Here is a 21,455-nt window from a genome sequence, read left to right on the forward strand (position 1 = left end):
TGATGAATAGTGAAGTGACCAGGTCAACGACTCTGTAAAATTTGCATTGCGTGGTTCGTACAATCGCGGAAGTATAATGAAACGATTAGACATTTTTATTGTTACTGTCATGATGATGAGTTACAATGTTAATGCTATTTTATAGTACAATGAAGGGGGTGAGTTGTTTGAGTTGAATAGCAACACGTGATGAATAAATTTGAAGAGGGGGGATTTATACAATGTTTTATTTGACACCGGCGCCATATCGTGAAAAAAAAAAAAACTTGTGTGGAATCTTCAATGTTCAAACAAACGATTCACGAGTCTCGTATTACGATACAGCTGGGATGTGTATACCGGGTACAGTGTGTGTGGATTTCTTGGAACATTTCTGCGACGATTCAACAGAGGAAGGTACTGATATGTGGGAGAAAAAAAAAATGGGGAAATAAAGAATGGTAAATAAATCCCAGATGATTATTCCACGTCAGTATATCAATGTTAGCGGGGTGAGATAAATGATAAAGTCTTGGGGAAACGCACAATCTTGAGAATTATTATCAGTTTTCGAGAATTTTTTTTTCCGGTCGATATCTCGGAGACGTACGTCTTGGGCTGGGAATGCTTGATTTGTGATGTATTGTGGTGGTTACCTTGGGTCCTTGACCATGAGTTTTCGCATGAGATCTCTTGCTGCCTCGGATACATCTTCGAACAGATCGTCCGGGAAATCGAGGCGACATCGGCTTATGTTGCAGAATGTTTCCTGCTTCGTGTCACCACCGAACGGTGAACATCCCGTGAGGAGGACGTAGAGCAACACTCCCACGGACCACATGTCCGTTGCTAGACTGATTGGCTCGTAGTTGAGGACTTCGGGGGCTGTAAGAGAACGTAATCGTTAGGATTTCCTTCCGATGGTGGCACGCAAACATTCTTCCGAGGATGGATGTGCATTTCTGAGAGGATTGGGGATCGTTGGGAAAATGGGATTCTGTAGATCGTCTAGGTGTGATTGTCAGGAGAGGTTTGGTCACTGTGGAAAAATTTTGGCTGACATCTCCGGCTCAGTTTTAGGGGATTTTGTCACGTTATAGTTCCCCCGGAATTTCAGCATTGAACAGTCAAAATTTGAGGGGATAATTCATCGAAACTGTTAATTTCAGGTCAATTATTCTATGAAAATTAATAGTAATTGGGAAACTTCAGGTAAATATATTCTTCAGTTTTCAATTGAAGAATTTATTGGGAAATTCAGAGGAATTTGGCACTGAATATTCAAGTTTTGATGGAAAGTTCAAATGAATTGGGGAATTCTAGTTTTCTGGTTAATAAAAAATTTGGAATTTCATGATTGCTCTCTCTCTCTCTCTTTTGACAATTACTAGTTGATTATCCATGAAATTGCAATTTTGGATTATATTTATTTTAGGAAGAAAAAACTTATGAAATTTCAAGTGTTAGGTAGAATTCATGTGGACTCAAACAGTTTCAAGTAAAATAAATAAGATGGAAGTATCACAACTTCCTTGAATTTCCACTAATCTTGAATATTCTATTCCAAGATGACCTGAATTGACGATTGAACTAACATTCAAGAATCTACTCATCTAAATTGTCTCAATTTTCAGTGAAAATTTCAACTGAAATTCAGTTTCTACTAGTTTTTTCATCGATCAAAAATTTATAATCGTGTGTTCTCAAGAATATTCCCAAGTGTGTCTTGTACAGCTTTTTAGGATTTTTTCACATAATTTTCGGGAATTCGTCAATTCAAGTGAATCATCTTCCGCGAAAATTATTTTTAAGACGGAAAATTGATTGTTTGTAAATTATTCATGAGGAAAAAGCCGTAACCCTTTAAAATTTTCAGTCATTCAATGACTCTTTCTTAAAAAATCGACTTTCTGGGGGGGTCTTAGATGGAAGTTTAAGAATAAATCTACAGAAAGACGAACTGAACCTGGATTTCTCCAAGAAACAGAAGAAGTTTAAAATAAAGACGAGTCATTAGAGCTCATCAATTTTCAAACTCCCGATGAGTGTTCTTTTTTTCAATTTAAGATAAAAGTTCATTAATCCATCACATGAAACTCCCAACTAATGAATAAAATCATCTTTTCCATAATTATTATTTGATTGGAGTTGAGTGCTTGATTGAAACACTAAAAATATAGTCAAAAAACGGCTGTTCAGAATTATTCATGAAAGAAGGCCGTATCCCTCTGAAAATTGTCAATCATTCAAAGAATCTTTCCTAAAAATTTAACATTCTGGTGGGTCTTAGATGGAAGTTTAAGAATAAATCTATAAGAAACAGAGAAGTTAAAAATAAAGACGAGTCATAAAGGCCCATCAATTTTCAAAATGCCGATGAGTGTTCTTTTTTCCAATTTAAGATAAAAGTTTATTAATCCTTCACATAAAACTCTCAACTAATAAATTAAATCATCTTTCCCATAATTATTTGATTGGAGTTGAGTGCTTGATTGAAACACTAAAAATATAGTCAAAAAACGGTTGTTCAGAATTATTCATGAAAAAAGGCCGTATCCCTCTGAAAATTTTCAGTCATTCAAAGAATCTTTCCTGAAAATTCAACGTTCTGGGGGGTCTTAGATGGAAGTTTCAGGATAAGAAACTGTTTCTATAAAAAACAGAGAAGTTTAAAATAAATACGCGTCATGAAGGCCGATCAATTTTCCCAATGAGTGTTCTTTTTTCCAATTTAAGATAAAAGTTCATTAATCCATCACATAAAACTCTCAACTAATGAATGAAATCATCCCAACTATCATTATTATTTTATTGTAATTGACTGCTTGAATGAAAGACATTAAACATGTAGTCACAAAAGGGCGTTTCAGTATGTTGAGAACACACAAGGGGTTTCGAAATGTCTCTCAAGTTGGTAGTTCCTATGGCAGTGAAAAGTGATAGCGATTAAATTGCCCGGGTGGTGCAATAAACGCGTTCACGGCACTCGTGAAATTATACACTGAATGTCACAAGGCGCGTGCGTTATATATTCCATCTTCAAAAGCATGCTACACACATGCAATAACTACATGAGTGCATCACCGGATTTTACCACTGAGATTAAAGAATTTCATGTGATGTATTGCCCGACACGTGGGTAGTTTTACCAGTGATATATATTTTATTCCCTTGATAATTTTACCGAAATGGTTATTATAATGTCTTGTGGGCTCATTTCTCAGCTAGTTAACAGACCGGTTGGTGGAGTTATGGGGAGTGGAGGAGGGAGACTTGAGTGAGAGAAGAATTGTGTGAAATTGTTGACATTCATTTCACTTTTATCATCACTTTCACTTTATGATTTGAATTCTGCACTTTAGCCCACAGGAATATTCATCAATATTCGCGGCATTATGCTTGACCAATAATTTTTTGCAGTTTATTGCTGTGATAAATCGTCTTACCAACATAATCGGGCGTGCCCAAAATTTCACGGATGTCAGCGCCATGACTTATATATCTGGAGATTCCAAAGTCACACAGCTTGACATCGCAGTCCGGGAATTCACCAGTTAGAACCAAATTCTGGGGCTGAAAATATTTACAACGATTTATCATTTTGATGTATTGCATGAGTCGTGAATTTTATGCTAGTCTTGTTGGAATGCTCTCGGAGGTAAAACAACTTTAAATGAGATTTCACAGGGATTTCCGGGTTTTCATAAAACTTTTGTGCTGAATTCTTCTGGATAACAGAAGTTTTTTTGCAGTTTTGTAGTTTTTTTGCAGTTTTGCAGATTCGTAATGGAATTGGTGATAAATAAATCGGTCGTTCTTATAACAATGGAGAATTGTATCGATCTGTTTAAAAGATTGTCCCATCGTTTAATAAAATTCCTAGGGGATTTCGTATTTTCTAAGCAAATTGCTCTACTTACGCATAATTTACAGCGAATATTAGAAAATTCAGGGACTTGGCTGGGATTTTTTCATTTCCATTGCAAAAATTTCGACTGATTTCTTTGAGAAAATAAATTTTGTTTCTTAGTCAAACGAAAAATTTTGTTCATGGAAGCAATAAACATTCAATCAATTTTACATTTTCCAAACATTTCCCTCCGTTAGTAATTTTTAATGAAAATCGGAAACTCCAAACACTCAGCTAGACCTTCGGATTCTCTCTCTTTTAAAAATAAGATAAAATCTTCAACGTAACTGAATAAATCTCGAGTCTACAACAAACTCCGGATTATTATTCCACGAAAATAGTCTTACTCCCCCCGAAATACATTTACCCACTGGGAGAAGTGCATCGTGCTTCATTCATTCGGTCCTTACGTAAGCAGAAGCGAGAGAAAAAAAAACAAAGAGAGAAGAAAAAGAATGTGAAATAAAAAAGAATTGAAAAGCCCGGTATCGTGTTTCACCGGCCCCGATGAAAGCGCAGTTTTCCCCCGGTGCGGACAGGATGGAATCTCTTACGAAAATATTAGTTTCTCACCGGCGAGAGAACGAGGAGGTGAAAGCACGCGAGACGTGAAAGAGGAAGAATAAAATAAAATAAAAATCAGAGATATTTTCAGACGTTTTTTTTTCGGAAACGATTTTTTAGAAAATTGTCAGTACTCCTCATATTTATGGTTAGGATTATTGATCTGAAATGTCAGGAAATCTCGTCATTGAAAACTCAGATCTTCCATTTCAACTAGTACAGAAAAATTAGGGAAAATCATTTTCAGCATTCTATTAATATTGAGATTACGCATGAAGAAAAATCAGTGGAATTGATAACAATGTTTCACAAATTTAGAAAATCTTTCTCAAATCAAGATTGAAAAATATTGCATTGGCTTCCAGAATTTTCCTGTGGATTGAATTCAATTTCGATAATTTGCATTTCGATTTTTACTCTACCTCCGAATTTCTACTTATGACTCATATTTACTTCGTTCTTTACTCCATAATTTGTTTATGTTATTCGCAGTCGCCCGCCAACCGGTCGCCACCACGAAATATAAACATGGTACGAACATACCTCAGTGTAAGGAATTTAAAAATGTGATATTTGAATATGTTGAGGTACACTGTGAATGATTTTGCGAAATTTTCAATACACTTTGTGGAAATTTTCATCAAGTTACGGTTCCACTGAAATTTCAAGGACTTGTTTAATTGAAAGGAAAAACTGTCTCTCAGTTGAAAAACTAAATTTTTCTTCTGTTGGTGCTTCTGCATAAACTATTATTATTATTATAAATAAATTGAAAATGAAGAGAGAGGGCAAAAATGAGTAACAGCAATAGCAATAATTAATAATACAATACAACAATACAAACATTCGTAATTTTTCCAATTTTCCGGTGTTCTTAAAAGTTATCGATAACAAAGAGCAATTTTTACTGTGAGAAAAGAATATTAATTTCAGATTTAACTAAAAATTCCATGAAATTCTCAGGAAGACAAATATTTCCCAACTTACACCTCAGTGAATTAAAAACTCAAGAATATCACCTTTATCATGATTTATATCCATTTTCCTGAAATCATTGAATGAAAATTCAGTTTCCATTGATTTTTCCCGAAAATTGTGAATGACCAATGACAAAATTCCCCGAAATCCCAGTAGAACTACAATGTGCTAATTTCCAAGAACTACACCGGAAATGGCAGCCAAAAATTTCAGCCAGTATTCACAACATTTAATCAATAATTGTTACCGATTTTACCGGAAAATTTTGATTACAATTAATCTCCATGAACTCTCCCCGGAAGTTGAGAATATCCCGAGAACTCATTACAATCGAAACAGTAATATTTCCGTGTCAATCAACTCCTGAAAAATTTTCCTCATGTGCACACGGAAGCAGAACCAAGTATCCGGATTGTGTTTGATATCTGCCAAACGTCCGATCATGTCTCTCAGGCAGTGAGTGCCCCCCTCCCCCCCCCTCCCCCGGGGTATATCGAGAGGTGCATAAAAAAGGAATTCTATACGCATTGCAACTCCGAAAGGAAATGAACTTTCGAGAGAAGTCGAACGCCGTGTCCGCGCGTACGTAACCCTACGAGTTACGGTCTTAATCGCGAAAGTGGAAGCCATCGGGTGTATTAAACGCACATGGGTGTCTCTCAGCATTCGTATAACGTGTTCAGGACACACGATCTGCTAAGTAACTTCTACATGGGATCACCGCACAACGTATCAATACCCGATGAATGATTAATTTTAAAAAATAACAGCGCGATTAAGCAGAATGCATGAAAACGTTTGTACAGAGTACATTCGTGTAGACGAATAGGCTATTCGTGTTTAGGTATCTGGGATCACTGGGGCGTGAAACAAACGTGTAATTCTCATTCTATAACAGAGCGATCAGTTGTTTATCATGAAAACCTTGTGAGACTTCTCTCGTGGGACTGCGGGGTTTTTAAATTCTGGAGATCTGAGGCACCTGTTGAATGTGAATGAATTCAAATTTATATTTTGTTTGAGGAAAAGGTCAATGATCTCTCATTGAGGGCTATTGAAGCCAGACTCTTATGGGGGTCGATCAATCTTATTTCAACTGAATGAATTTATTCGACTCATTTTATTCACTCCAGGTTACATAAATAGTTGTTTAGGGGAGTGACAGAGGTGGAGTGATCTGACCGCTAGGCTCTCAGCGGCATGAATGCCGAGAATTAAAGGGAATTGTGGGAGTCGATGGTGTTAAATACTAGGTAATTCAATAAATATAAGAGGATTGAAATAACTTTCGAATAAAATCAGAAGTGAAATCCCCAATGATATTGCTTGAATTTTCTTTAAAACACTAGAGGTTTTCTGATTATTATTATTATTATTATTATTAGTATTAATTAATGCCTAAGGATACAAGATCCTAATGCTTGGGAAGAGTAATTACAGTAAAAACTTTAATTTGCCGTTAAATTACCATAATCTATACCTTCGTTTGCTTAAGGAACTATTCAGAATATTTACATTGGCTATATAAAATGTATAGTTATTTGCAAGAGGCACTGAGTGAGCTAAATGTCAGAATTGTGTTTTTCGTTAAAGCATTTGACAAGGAAATTGCAGAAGATTTTTGTGTCTTGAAAATTACCACGAATTAAGAAGTTTTCAAAACGCGAAAAATCTTGCGGCGAGATTGTAAATTTCGGGAAGAAATTAGATCTGAGATCATTGTAAGCAATGCATCCAGTTGTGATTAATGGATTAAGCGTCATCAGTTGAATTTTAAGGAGCACTGAGATGCTGCATAAATAATCAAAAAATTGCCTGTGGCAGCATGTGGAAGTCCTTAAAGTTGACCCTGCACATTGACCTCAAACGGTAGATGGTCCTGTACCTTTTTTTTAATTTTTTTTTTTCTGCAGAGTCGAGTGGTTGAGTAGCAGCCACCACCTATCCACTTATCGAGTTCATTCGTATTCCGGTAGAAGATACGATATACCGAGACACGGTATCTTTGAATCTCCCTATTAGTACAGTTTGCCGGCTCATGCGGCAGCCGGATCACGTCGTACTCGTATCTCGGTGGGTTTTGTTAACGTTAAGACTGCGCCAAATCGCTGACACGAGTCCTTAACGATCCACCGACAATGCGTGTGCATTTTTTTATTGTTGTGGCTTTTACTGATGTTGGAAATTTCTCCCTGGATTTTCCAATCGAGAATCTTTGGAATCCGAGTACAATAATATGCTCTATTATCCATTTCATGAAATTTAAGTATTGTTGAAATATTTTGAATGAAATTCCTGCTACACTTTTTGGAAATTTTTATCGAAGTGAAATGTTACAGTATTTCTCAGAAATTCGTCATTGAAAAATGAGAATTGAGTGAGAAAATCAACGGAAACTGGAAATTTTAGTTTACTTATTCTCTAAAAATTCATAGAAATCCGGAAAATTCCATTAAATACATTTTTTAAGTTTTCATTTATTGAATATTTAGAGTAATTCTGCTCCAAATATTCATGTTTTGATTGATTATGCCCCCATCTGAATGTCAACCAATAGAGATGTAGTATTTGATGTTCTGCAGCGGAGTGGAAGATTCAGGAAATGTTAAAAATTAAAAATTCTAATATTCCATTGATTTTTTGTTTAAAATGATGTGAAAATCATCAAATACTTGATTTTTCAGGTCAATTATTTCGTGAAAATTCGGTAAAATGAGGAAAATTCATGTCATTTTGTTTCTAAATATTCATGTTCCATTGAAAATTCAATCAAGTTGGGAAATTTCCGTCTCACTGCTACTGAAAACTCGTAAATTTCCTTGAATTCTACCTAAAACCTGAAATTTCATAATCTTTTTTCCCCTAAATCGGATTCATAGTTCAGTGTAATTCGCATCATGATAAGTAAAGTATTTCATTTCTCACCGCTTCCCCGAAAATTACGAACAAATGAACTTATTTCTCTCCTAGAATATTAAACCTTCACGCAAAATTGTTCACAGAATAATAAATGTTCCCTTCACCTCCAAAATTGTACGCAAAACAAAAAAAAACTTTGGAAATGATTTTTTCGAATGCATCATCCGCATGAAAATCACTTGATTACCGGATGTTTTGCGTACAGCATACCCACCGCAAACAATTAATCTTCATAAATAAATGATCATTATAAAAATTTACATGCGCAATAATGGAAGTAATTCCCCAGCTATTTTCTCTAAGGCTTGCAGCAGCTCAAAGGGTGATGTTCTACACCTTAAACGTAACCAGTGAATTGCACAGGGAGTGAAGCCTACTTATGGAAAATTAAGAGTTACTGTGCAACAACTTCAGATGTACATTCGTAGTGTAACTCGTTGGAAAAATTGTTCTCTCCACCCCGAGGTTACTCAGCATCCTGCATACGCATTATGTATATTTATTGTACACGGGTTGTATATTACATACACTGGAATTTCAAGGTATTCGTTAGGTGCTATCTTTTTCCCACGAGCGAGTGTTTTGTCATCATTTATTGAGGATAAATAAAATTATGAGATATCAAATAAATAATGAGGGGAGAAAAAAACAGCCGCGTCTGAACGGACGATTCATCTTATCGAATCATAAATACATCACGGGGAATTATCGATTATCGGTTTGAGGTGGTATACACTGGAATAGTGCGGGAATTCGTGATATGTTGGGTAGAGTGAAAAACCATGTAATCTCTGGTTAGCATTGACACACGTCAAACAACCACTATCCGTCTTAACAACCATTATCATCGATCCTCTCTCCTGTGTGGGTGTACCTCTGTGTAACTTCAGACGCTCAATTGCTCATGCTAAATATTTGCTGAGGTCTCCTTTTGCGAAGGGATATCTGCAAAAATTCTGAGGGTCACTGAATATTTAGGGACGAACCGGAAATTTTGAGGCTATACAATAGACATTTGCAAAAATTCTGAGGGTCACTGAATATTGAGGAAAAAATGGGGGAAAGAGGGAAATCTGGTAAATCTTTCTCTGAATTTTAAAGAAGTCTTGTCAAAATTGCAAGAAGTAATGAAATGAGTCTACGAGAAATTCAAATTTTCAACTCAAAGATTCAAAAATATTGTAGTTCTTACTTCAATGTTGAGAAAAAATTGGAATTTCAGGGATATTCCCAGTAGAGTGACTTTGAATCCTATTCAGAGTTTAAGAAATCACGAAACTTCATATTTTACTGAAAAATCAATGCAATTCTAATTTTTTTAGCAGCTAAAGACGAGAATTTGGCAAGTTGAATTTTCAATCAAAACATGAATATTCAGTACCAAATTAAGCTGAATCCTCAATTAATTGAAAAATCACGAATATATTTCCCGGAATTTTTCTGATTTCTATCAATTTTCACGGCATAATTGGACGGAAATTTAGAGTTCCCACTGAATTTTTCATAAAGTTTTAGATTATCACTGACAAAATGCCTTGAAAAGCCTGTGGAACTGTAATGGAACAAAAATGACCAAAGAATACACTGGAAATTTCAGCCAAAAAATTCTAACAGCGCAGAGTGACCCGTATGTTCTACTAGAATTTAGATAAAAATTCCGCACAAGCCCATACGCTATACGATTACTAAAAAACTGAAAAATCAACATTCCCCTCTTTCATAAAAACTCATCGTTGTCCCGCAGTTATAAAAAATACGAAAACGTACGTCAAAATGTAAAACGAAGACGTATGAATACGATTCACAAATAATAAAATACCACCGCAAAAAACTCTGCAAGTATATTCACAAATTTTCTCCCCAAGAAGTCACTTCAGCAAAACACAAAAAATGTTGAAACACGAGAGAGACTTTTAACTGAGCTCTTGACGACCTGCAAACCCCTCCTGAATAATCAGAGCACACAACCGTAACCAGATATGCAGGCGATACAGACCTCAACGTACATTTATCTGAAAAAACCCAGCAATATTGTCGTTCCCCTCATAAAAAAATATACTAAAAAACATCTCAACACGCAGGTGAACCCTCGCATGAACCTGGCCGAGGAACAGGTGGTAGACAGCGTACATAAGTAAATGAAACGCAGTACTCGGGCGCATTAGAGCGTAGCGTCCGTGGGGACAAAAACAATTCCACTAAAATGAAATAAAAGGAGACAGCCTCAGCCAAGGTGGTGGCGGTTGATCACGTGAGCGAGAAATAGTAGTTTGCACGTTGGGTGGAAAATATCATTGTGGGGTAGCCAGCTCCGTGATGTTTGCCCGTCATCCTGCCGTGATGATTGGATTTTACTCGGGTAAGAAGTCAGACGAGATTGCAAGGCTGAGAATGCTGAGGAATTTATAAATGAGAAAAATTGAAAAATATTTTCCAGAACAATCAGATATAATTTCACCTTATATCATCATTGAATGAGTAAAAACAGGAACGTACAAAAATTCAAGATGTTTCATTTCACTTTGTGTTTGCCTTGGAGCAAGGTCGAGTGATCGGCCTTGCCGAGACAATGGGGCAACGCCACTTTGTTTCTTTGTTTATTCGATTACGATGCACATACATCGTGAAATCATTGCAGAAATAATGTGCACTGTTAGGAATTTTTTTCGGAATTTAAATAACGGTTGGCGTTTCATTTAAATTGAGGTTTTCAGGTGGAGGGAGGATCGATATTTTAATAACAGCTTGAATTTACGATTTCATTGAAACGCTTGAAAATTATAAAATCATTTTTTTTTTAGATTTACATAATAGTTGGATTTGAATTTTTTATTTTGTGAATTTTAATTCAATTTTGGATGAAATTGTTCAAGAAGAATTGTTATTCGTTGTATTAGTCATCATATTAACAGTTTTGATTTTCAAACTTATTGACAAAATTGAAGTTTAAAGTGTTTGAATTTTTTTGAAATGTTAGCAACAGTTGGAGTTAAATTTTTAATGTTGTGAATCAGAATTTAATTGGAGATCAAATCGTTCATGGAATTGTTCATTTTGGAAATTCAAAATGATCAGAATTTAATTGGTTGGGTTGACCGATCATCAATGTTTCAGTGATAATTTGAAACTATTTGAATTGACTCGAAGAGTCATACACTGTTAAAAAAAATTTTCTGAATTCCCTGAAAAAGGACGTTGAAATTAGCGGCATTCTGTTACCCCTTAAGGGGAAAAGGTCAATGGAAATTCAAGTTTCTCTGAAAATTCAAATAAACTTTCATTTTGTAGCGAAAATGAATATTCCCTACCAAATTCCCTTGAATTTTCCGACAATTCCTTTAAAATTCTTTGAATTCCCGGAATTTGTGAAGGAATTCCTCGAAAATTCAAAGGAATCTGGAATTTAAGAAGAGATTTCTTTGATTTTTCATTCATTTTCCCGAAATAATCAAACTGAAATTATGAATTTTCAATGACAAAATTCCTTGAAATTTCAGTGGTTATAAGATTCCAAAACTTGGAAATTTCACATAAATTAATAATTACCAAAAATTTTCTATTCATTCTTCGAAATGCCAACAAAACCAGTCCTCAACAGTGTGCGTTCATCATCATTAAAAAATCATTGCAATGAATGTCCTCAGTTTCTACAAATTCCACATCTCCAAATGGTTCTCGAGCCCACACCGAAGTGATCCCCCCTATCCCTGTCTATTTCTCATCCATAACCCCGAGAAAGTTAGCGAATAACCCTGAAGCTGTCCTTGTAACAAAATCACAATGGGTTTGGTGCCCCATGTAATAGAATAAAAACAATACAAGTAAAAACGCTATGACTAAAGAATGCCCTCTATGCCGCAATACCGAGAGATGAATTACGTTGTGAACGAGATCACGATCGCCCATGGGAATAAACCCTCAATGTTTTATATGAAATCGTTTTTGCCGGGTGTACTCAACACTCTGAAAAGTGAAAACCACGGCTGGAATGATTCAAGATGGTAGGAATTGACTGCGAAAAAAAAAGCAAAATGTTAATGCCGACAAAACCGCAGGACATTCATTTATTTATCGATATTACTCGTGCAGAAAGGCATTTCGAACCAATTCCGTAATCTATTACTTTGTTCATGCGGTGAATATAACCCATGTACACACATTATACGATCGTGTTGTTGTGAGCCCTCTCTTGGGAAAAGAGCGAAGGTGAAACGAACAAAGAGAAGAAACGAAAATATTGGATTAAAGAAAAAAAACGACATCGGTTACTTTCCAATCGCCACAGCAGTGCCCTCGCGAAATATCTCGGTTTTTGTTTTTCCAAGGAGTTGAAACATTTCAATTGCATGTATATTCCACACTGCAATAATTTAACATGCTCGGTCATTACTTACGATAAAGCGTTAAACCGATGAAAACTTAATCCTGAATGAAACAGCCGCGAGGGAAAGTGCAAAATTATTTTCACAGGGGAGATCGGTATTTTAAGGTGGATTTTTTTAATGGTTAATTGACAGCGGCTCTTGATAAAACCGAAAAATAGTGGAGTACATGGTGAGTGAGATCTTTCCGCGGACGGGGTCATCTTGTATTAAGTGGGCTCGAAGATTGTCGGGTTTTTCGTTACGCTTTCCTGAGCTGTGTGGCACAACTGCGACCCCGATACAAACTGTTTTGCTCGACATTGTTCAAGATTTTTGGCTGGAATTTCCGGCACACTTTTTTAACTTTTTTATGATGTTAGAGTTCTACTAGAATTTTAGGCAATTTCGGTATGAAAGTTCAAATTTTATGGGAAAATCTACGGACACTGCAAATTTTTAGTGAAATTTCAATAAGAGATTTTATCATTGAAAATTCAAAATCTATGGAAACGGTGACTAGTTCAATTATTTTTTACCAAATTGTTCAAAATTTTTTACGGGAATTTCCGGTACACTTTTTCCACATTTTTACGACAATAGAATTTCAGTAAAAGTTTAGAGACTTTCGGTATTGAAAGTCCAAGGTTCATAGAAAAAGCAAAGGACGCTGCAAATTTTCATTAAGTGACAGTTTTAGAGAATTTTCAAGAGATGTTATCATTCAAAATTCAAAATCAATGGATACGGTGAAGTTTCCGGTACACTTTTTTGAAATTCGTATGACATTAGAGTTTCACTAAAATTTCAAGGAATTTCAGTAGTGAAAGTTCAAATTTTATGGAAAAATGAATGAAAACTGTAAAATTGAGTTCAATTATTCCCTGAAAATTGATAAAAAACAGGAAAATTTCCCTAACTTTCTCCTTCAATTTTGAATTAATTGAAAATTCAAGTAAATTGAAGAATTTTCAATTTCCCACTGCTCAAAAATTTTGAATTTTATCAAATTTTCAATGTAAAATTATTTCTCCCAATCCAATTCCATATGGCTCCGGAAAAAGACTAGCCAACTGTTCCTCAATTTTTCCATTTTTTTCCAACTGATAAGATGGCCGCTAGGATTATTTGAACAGTGCACACATTTTTGGACCTCGTGTTCCCAAGCATTTTACGGGGAATCTCCCGACGCTCGTCGAATACACAGTCTCATTGGAACTTCCGGCGTTGAGGCCGAGAACAGGGGGAGAGATACACACAAATGTCTGGATGGGGGAGGAGTGAGAGAACCTTCTGCGTATGCATTTGGCCTTTGTGTGCCTCCCATGGCTATATATGCCAAGCCTGAACTCGAGTATACTCTTCTGAATGTAATGAACGACGTGGAATGTACATAACACCATTCAGTGATGAATTTCGTGCTTTGAACTGGGAATTTTTAATTCGATTCTCGTGAAATTTATATGAGAATACTAAAAAAACATGACACGTTTTGCCTTTTCATTTCTGTTGATATTCACAGAACTAAATTGATCCAATCAAAGGTTTTTAGCTGTATTTTAAAAATGTCAAAGTACATTTTACAAATTTCACATGATGAAGTGCGAAATTTTAAATAATTAAATGTGTCAATTGAATTGATTAATAAAAGTCTCAAATTTCCATTCTATAAAAATAACTTCTTTCAAAACATTTCCTTGTGATAAATACATAATAGACATTGTTTAAATTTTCGTAAACATTTCTTGTTTACGTGAAACTGAATTTTATTATTTAGAAATTATTCACAATGAACGAATGGATTTTGAAAAATCGCCAGTTCTTCAATTATTTTACGCATTTTGCTCGAATTTGCAAGATTATTCCTACCGATTGAAAATAGAGAAAAAAATGTAACTAATTGGGGAGCATCGTTCTTATTTATTATTGACTCTGGGTGAAATTTAATTGTTTATGAAATGACAAAATTAAAAATGTTGAATCTCGTTAAATCCTCAAACAAGAACAACTCTCTTGATTGAATCTTCATGGTTATATCATTAATTGACATATTTAATGACTACCAATCCCAGCGGTTACGTAACCCCACGTCCAGGTGCACCCCAACTCGATGAAGATGAATGTTCATTGACAATGTTCCCCGGCAGTTAGCAAAAGTTGAGAGTCCTCGTTAGTGCAGCTTAACAGTGTGCAAGAACCAGAGTGAACCTACAGTGTCGTGAGCTCTCTGTAGTGGCACTGTCGTGCTCGAACAATGAAGCGGCCCGGTAGCAGTTTGCGAGACACGAGAAATGAAAATGGACGGCTGTTGGCTCAATGTGTCACGCGGAAATTCTCTTTATTAAGAAAATCTGGGAGCAATGTGTGTGATAAGGGATTTAAACGCTATATTCAGTGTTATTCTCGAGCCGTTAATAATTGTTTGGCAGATTGGAAGTGTCAGGGTAATGAATTGACGAATGGAGGGAAAAATATAATAAAAGTTCCCTGACGCGGATTATAATTGATCGAAAAATTGATTCTCTGGAGAAGGAAATTTGATTCTTGCACATTTTTGGCTGAAATTTTCGGTACATTATTTACATAACAATTTCAAAAAAATTTCCCATTGAAAATTCAGAACTTTGGGTCAACTCTTCCATGAAGATCAATATAAATCGGTAAAATTTAAGTAAATGCATTCTTGACTTCTCAATTATTTGAAAATTCAGCGGAATTTGGTACCAAATATTGATGTTTTAATTGAAAATGGAAGTAAATTGGGGAATTCTCGTCTTTTTGCTGCTCCTGTTCATAACCGTTCATTTTTTTGTAACCGTGTTCACAGGAAATGATTGAAAATTCTTGTTTCTAAAATCTTATTTGAATGAAGGTGATTCCAATGAATTATTTTCCTGCATCTGAGAATAAAAATGACTGACACATGTCTAGAATGTCTAACCGAAATTTCCGGTAAACTTCTGGTAAGTTTTGTAAATGTGACACTTCTACTGAAATTTTGTCATTGGAAATTCACAACTTGATGGGAATATCGGTGGAAAGTATCGGTTTCAGTTCAATTGTTGCATGGAAATCACCAGAAATCACTAAAATTCAGTGCATTTGTTAGTAAATGTTGATGTTTTTCAATTGAAAATTTAAAGGAATTGAAAATTGAGAAAAGACATTTTGATTTCCAGAAATATGTAATTGATTTTCAGGGATCTATTACCAATTATTGATTCGGACGATTGAAATTCGATGAGAATAACGTGAAAATTTGAGATGGGGCCTTCAAAATTAGTGACGTTTCCCTGAAAATTAGTGAAAATGTCAAAAAAAAATCAGTGGCAAAATCACTAAATTTCAGAAATACATAATTTCAATTCAATTTCACAATCACGAATCCCAAAATATCATCCATAAATTCCCAAAAAATATAAACGGATATTGTACATTGTTTTCCTCAGTGTATGGAGTGACTACCGATAGAATTAACAACCTATGTTTGAAAAGAGGGCGCTGGCTTGGCGCCGATGAACTCTCTCACACACACATTATCACGTTTTTCTATTTTTGAAACTGCCGTGACATTCCACGACTAGAAATAAATAGAATGCAGGGTGCAGTGGTATTGCAACGTGGTTGGTCTCCGGCAATTCGATGTCTACAAGCTGATAATAACCATTTATTAATCAATTAATTTTACGTTCAATGCACCCTCGGTGCTGCAGCGTCGAGACGAAAACATGAGGCGCCGCGAAAAGCCATCTTTTGGAGTGATGCCAGTGAATGCAGTGGAGTTTTTTCACCCATTCATGAAGTCTCGTTGTTGCTATATTTGGGTCAGAAAAGCATCGCGTGTAATTGACATTACATCGCGATGGGGTATGACTTTAACACCTTTGCCAGGTGATTTCGTAAGGTCGCGTGTTAAGTCAAACTGAAATATCGTGATTCGGGGCCGTGACACGCGAACTGGAAACTCGATTATGGACGTGATCAGGGTGGGAGTCACCTTTATTCTACAGTTTAATTAATACAAGAAACTTAATTATACACGGAGAGAAAAGTTGAATAAAAAAATTGCACGCGGCTGTATCTTCGATACAGCTGCACTGAGAGAAAAATCTGAAATTCGATTTACAGTAAGAAAATAGTTGAGTCAATTTTGGTGAACGATACGATTTTTTTTTTGTATGCGGCACATAACATTATAGTAACTTCACAAGCGTAATTTTTGCAAATCAAAATGCAGTTAAACTAACCAAAGTTCAGAGTAACCACGACAAATCTATCGTAAGTAGAACTATAAAATAGTTGCAATGACTACATTTCATTGTAGTAATCACTTCTCCGGCCATAGTTACCGTAACCCATGCAAAATTGTTAAGGACTTTTTGACTATAATTCTATGGTGATGGAATATAGTCAGAAGAATCATATTCAGTGTTCTCTCAGTGTGTAATTGTACGTAGATACGTCCACGGTCTTTCCTTCTTTCTCGAATTTCCTAGAAACTCCTTGAATTTTTACGAAATTTTAAGAAACTTCTCGAATTGCCTCGAAATGTCTAAAATTTTCTAGAATGCCAATAGAATGGCCAAAATGACCCCCCCATATCGAAACCATAGACGTATCCACGTCAAAAAGGACTAGAAAATCGTGGCAAATTTTATTATGCGAAAGGTAATTGTGTCTTCGAGTATTCCTTGTTTTCATTATTTTTGTATGCACTTCTAATGTTCTGATATCCAATATACTCATAATGTAACGCGCAACTATAGAGATAAATGAGAATTTATTCGAATTAACTGCTGATTTACTTCTCTCAAGTAAATATGGTCTACACATTAGGACATTTTTCTCTCAGCGCAGTCAATGAACACCGAGAATATGAATAAACATCTCTGGAATTTCCTGAATACACAGAGGAGATATCTGTCATAATTTATGGGCAAGTGATATCACCGAATAAAATCAACAATTATCACCTCGAGTGTAAATTCACGAGATAATTTTGTGAGGAATTGAGTATATGAATACCTGAAGACTGCCACTTGCATAAATAAGAATTGCACACGGCGTGAAACTATTTGACATTTAGACACGTCTGATATTCAGCTGTTGGAGGCTACGAAACCATCGATTGCCGTAATTGCGCTAGTAATACCCTACATCGGTGTACTTTTTGGAAATTTTTATTATTTTACAGTTCCACTGAAATTTCATGAAATTTGATCATTGAAAATCCAAAATTTCATAGAAAACTCAATGAGAATTTTGAATTTCAGTTCAATTATTCCATGACAATTAGTAGAAATCAGGAAAGTTCAGATAAACATATTCTTTAATTTTCACTTAATTGCAAATTGAGTGTCATTTGGTGCTGAATATTCATGTTTTTATTGGACATTTAATCAAATTCCATAATTTTTCTCCCTAAATCGAATTCAATGTCACTCTCCTGAAAATTACTGGCCAATTGTCTATTTTAATTTTTTTCTAACAGTGTGATGGAGCTTAAAGAACTTCACTTTATTCTAGTCCAACTATAGGGACTGAATTGCCATTATATTGAAGTTTACGTCAATGAATTGAATCTTTTCATGTCAATAAATATCAAGGAAATGAATGAACATCTCTGGAATTGCTTCAGTACATACAGCAGAGTGAAGATGTATCTGTCATAATCTATAAATAAGCAATATTACAAAAAAGCGTTTACAATTATCACCCCAAGTGCAAATTCACAAGCTCATTTTCAGTGAAAATAACTATATTACTACCTGCAAATTGCCACTTGCATAAATGAGTGCTTGGCACGGCGTGAAAATATTTGACATTTCGACACTTCTAATATTCAGCTGTTGAACACTCCACACCAAATGATCGATTACCGTAATTGCGCTGGCAATGCCCTACGGTACACTGCAAATTAGTTGTACCATGAATAATTTCATCATTTGTATCTCGTTAATAAACAGGTGCAACAAGCAAACCTTCCTCTCAACTTGTGTTTCTGTATCACTGGCCAGACGCTACTGTCAATCAGTCCCAATTACAACATAGTATTCATGAACGACGTGGTTCTCCTGCTCAATTCCATTTATTCAAACCGAGATAATTTTGAATTTGGGGGAATTTACACACCAAATTTTATTTATAAATAGAAAACCACTTAAGTTCATTAGCCAAAAGTTGATGCTTTATTTAGCCGGAATTTACCTACCACATGAGATGAAGACATTCCTTTATCGCGATAAAGATAAATTTTCAATTTGGATGATTTTTCCCTTTTAGTCACCAAAATTTCTTACACTGTAAACTATTGAAAAATTTCCCGCTAGAATTTCAATGGAAATTTTAAGGAATTTTCTCATTGAAAGTTCTCAATTTGATGGAAAAAATCGATAGAAACTAATTTTTGGTTCAGTTATGCCACGAAAAATAATAGGAATCAGGAAAATTTAACGTAGTTTGGTACTAAATATTTATAATTTATTGAAAATACAATTATGATGGGAAATTTTTGTCTTCCTGCTGCTCAAAATTTGAAATTACTCCAAAACTCTCCATAAAACTTCAATTCGTTTTCAACAGTGTAAATATAATTTTGCTAAAACAGCAAAACTGTAGTTACACCATTGCTAAAAAAATTATTAACGAAATGAAAATATGTGAAGTTCATCAAATTCGTGTAGGTTTGCCCATAGTACATTTACTCAAGGGATTTTTCTTCTGAAACAGCGAGAGGTAGGCGAGAGACGGGAGTAGACGTGTGCCTAGGTTATCTGACGCTTGGAATTCGCTAATTGTCGGCGGCTATATTTGAAACTCCCGCCTCCTTGGCGTGTTTTCGTGCACAGGCCGTCTCGGTTACACATGCACACATTGCAAAAACGGAAAGGCTCCAAACGTTACTTCCTAAAGTAAATGCATGCACACAGTAAAATGCAGCTTTCTATCTCGTCCCGGGTGGTGTATCGTGTTTGTGCCGCATGCGGCAAAACAGTGAATGGCCCGTCCCTTTGTGAATAGTTTGCGATGATCGCGTGACGATTTGTAGAGCAAGATTAAAAATTGAAATGGTAGTGCTAATTTGTAAATCTTTTCCGTGTTCCCATTTAACGTGGCTGTATCGTATCCTTTCATCTGGGATTTATCGAGAGGTGACAAACGAGGTTGTGAGAATTTTGTAGATGCGCAGCTCAATATTTCAAAATTTATCAACAAATGTGTGGAAATTGTAAATTTCAGCTCAATTAGTCCATGAAAATTAATAAAAATGTTCAATTACTCGAAAATTTAGTGTAATTTAAGTAAGTTGAGAAATTGTTGAGAAATTTTCAGAGAATCCTGAAATTTCACGTTCTTTTCCTCAATCGAATTTAATATCACTCTTCTGAAAATTACTAATCAAATATTCACGAAATTCAAGTTTTTTCCACATTTATTAATATATTAATTTCGAAAAATTATACATATCGACAATTGCATGCGAAAACAAATGGAAACTATTAATTTGAGTTCAATTATGCAACAAAAATACGGAAAATTCAAGTATAAAAATTCTAAATTTCGTAATGCTTCTAAATTGCGTAATTTATGAGTCTTGGCCCCCTACCGCACTAAATGTCACTCTTCTAAAAATAAAACTATCCATCAAATTCCAATTCTTCATTGACAGTTCACATTCATAAAACAACATGTTTGAAAAATGAAAAGTCCGCGATTATGCTCTTCGCTCTCAAACTCATTTCCGGCTGTTATATCACGTTTCATCGGTGACTCTCACTTTGTCAATTTCGCATGCAACTCTTACAGATACGTCTCACAATCTACATTCTACCTAAATTCTCTCATCGTAATTTTCCAATGAAGAGGCATCCTGAAATTCCAGTGAAACCACCACTTGCTGAAAATCTCAGCGAAATACCTGAAATTCTCTTCAACAATTTGTAGTGTACATAAAGATGACCACGTGGTAGACTGGAATTCCCCATAAATTCATCATACATACGTAAAAAGTATCACTAAACCAGACATTAATGGAAAAAATAATAATTATGAGGCTTAATTATCGACAATGTATGTACTTGAGTGTGACAGAAACGGCCTTCCTCCCAGCCTCTATTAACTGTTTGGTAGCTTGTAACTCTCTGGTGTGCCACGATTGGTAACGGTAATTTGCGAAACGCCGGGATAATTGGATTGCGTAAGAAGATCATAATCTCTGCCTGCATTAAATGGTGAAATACTAAGTTTTGTATGTGTCACAGTAGAGAAGATTGCTACTATACCCAAGGCACATGCAACATGTCGTGGGATATTATTAATATGACTGGCTTGCCTTGGCTGGTCGTATCGATTGCTAGTGATAATGCATAAACACCCATACAAATGCCCAATGGCTTCGAGATCAAAATCAGGAGACGAAAATTTAAATTGAGATAGACTCACTATTGATGATTCCGTTCATCTGCCATTTCCATTGACAACAGCCGAATAAGGACATGAGATGATACGATACTGTGACAAGCACACAATACGAATTAAAAGGAAAAGATAATGATGAAGAAATAAAAAAAGGCAATCCAACGACACTGAATGCTCGCCCACATACCTTGCACCTCACGTCGTACAATACATTGATACATAAAAGCGAGGTCGCGATCCGCAATTCATCTTAAACGATTCCTTTGTATTTTTTACACAATCTAAATCAAGCAATTATGTCATTCATGTATTCCAAAGTGGATGGC

The 21,455-nt window shown here is 35.4% G+C and overlaps 1 protein-coding gene across 1 annotated transcript in view; it reads right to left on the reverse strand.

Annotated features, from left to right (window-relative positions):
• The window catches only part of LOC107040882 (serine/threonine-protein kinase 17B-like), a 96,017-nt gene that overhangs the window by 6,090 nt on the left and 68,472 nt on the right, over positions 1 to 21,455 (reverse strand). Inside the window, exons 4-5 of the mRNA XM_015261154.1 lie at positions 3,426 to 3,552; positions 636 to 864 (exon numbers count right to left, since the gene is read on the reverse strand). Of these exons, the coding sequence (XP_015116640.1) occupies positions 636 to 864; positions 3,426 to 3,552 (356 nt within the window). The remainder of the gene's footprint in view (positions 1 to 635; positions 865 to 3,425; positions 3,553 to 21,455) is intronic.

This window comes from Diachasma alloeum, unplaced genomic scaffold (genome assembly GCF_001412515.2).
Source record: "Diachasma alloeum isolate Michigan unplaced genomic scaffold, Dall2.0 Dall_scaffold_00179, whole genome shotgun sequence".
NCBI lineage: Eukaryota > Metazoa > Arthropoda > Insecta > Hymenoptera > Braconidae > Diachasma > Diachasma alloeum.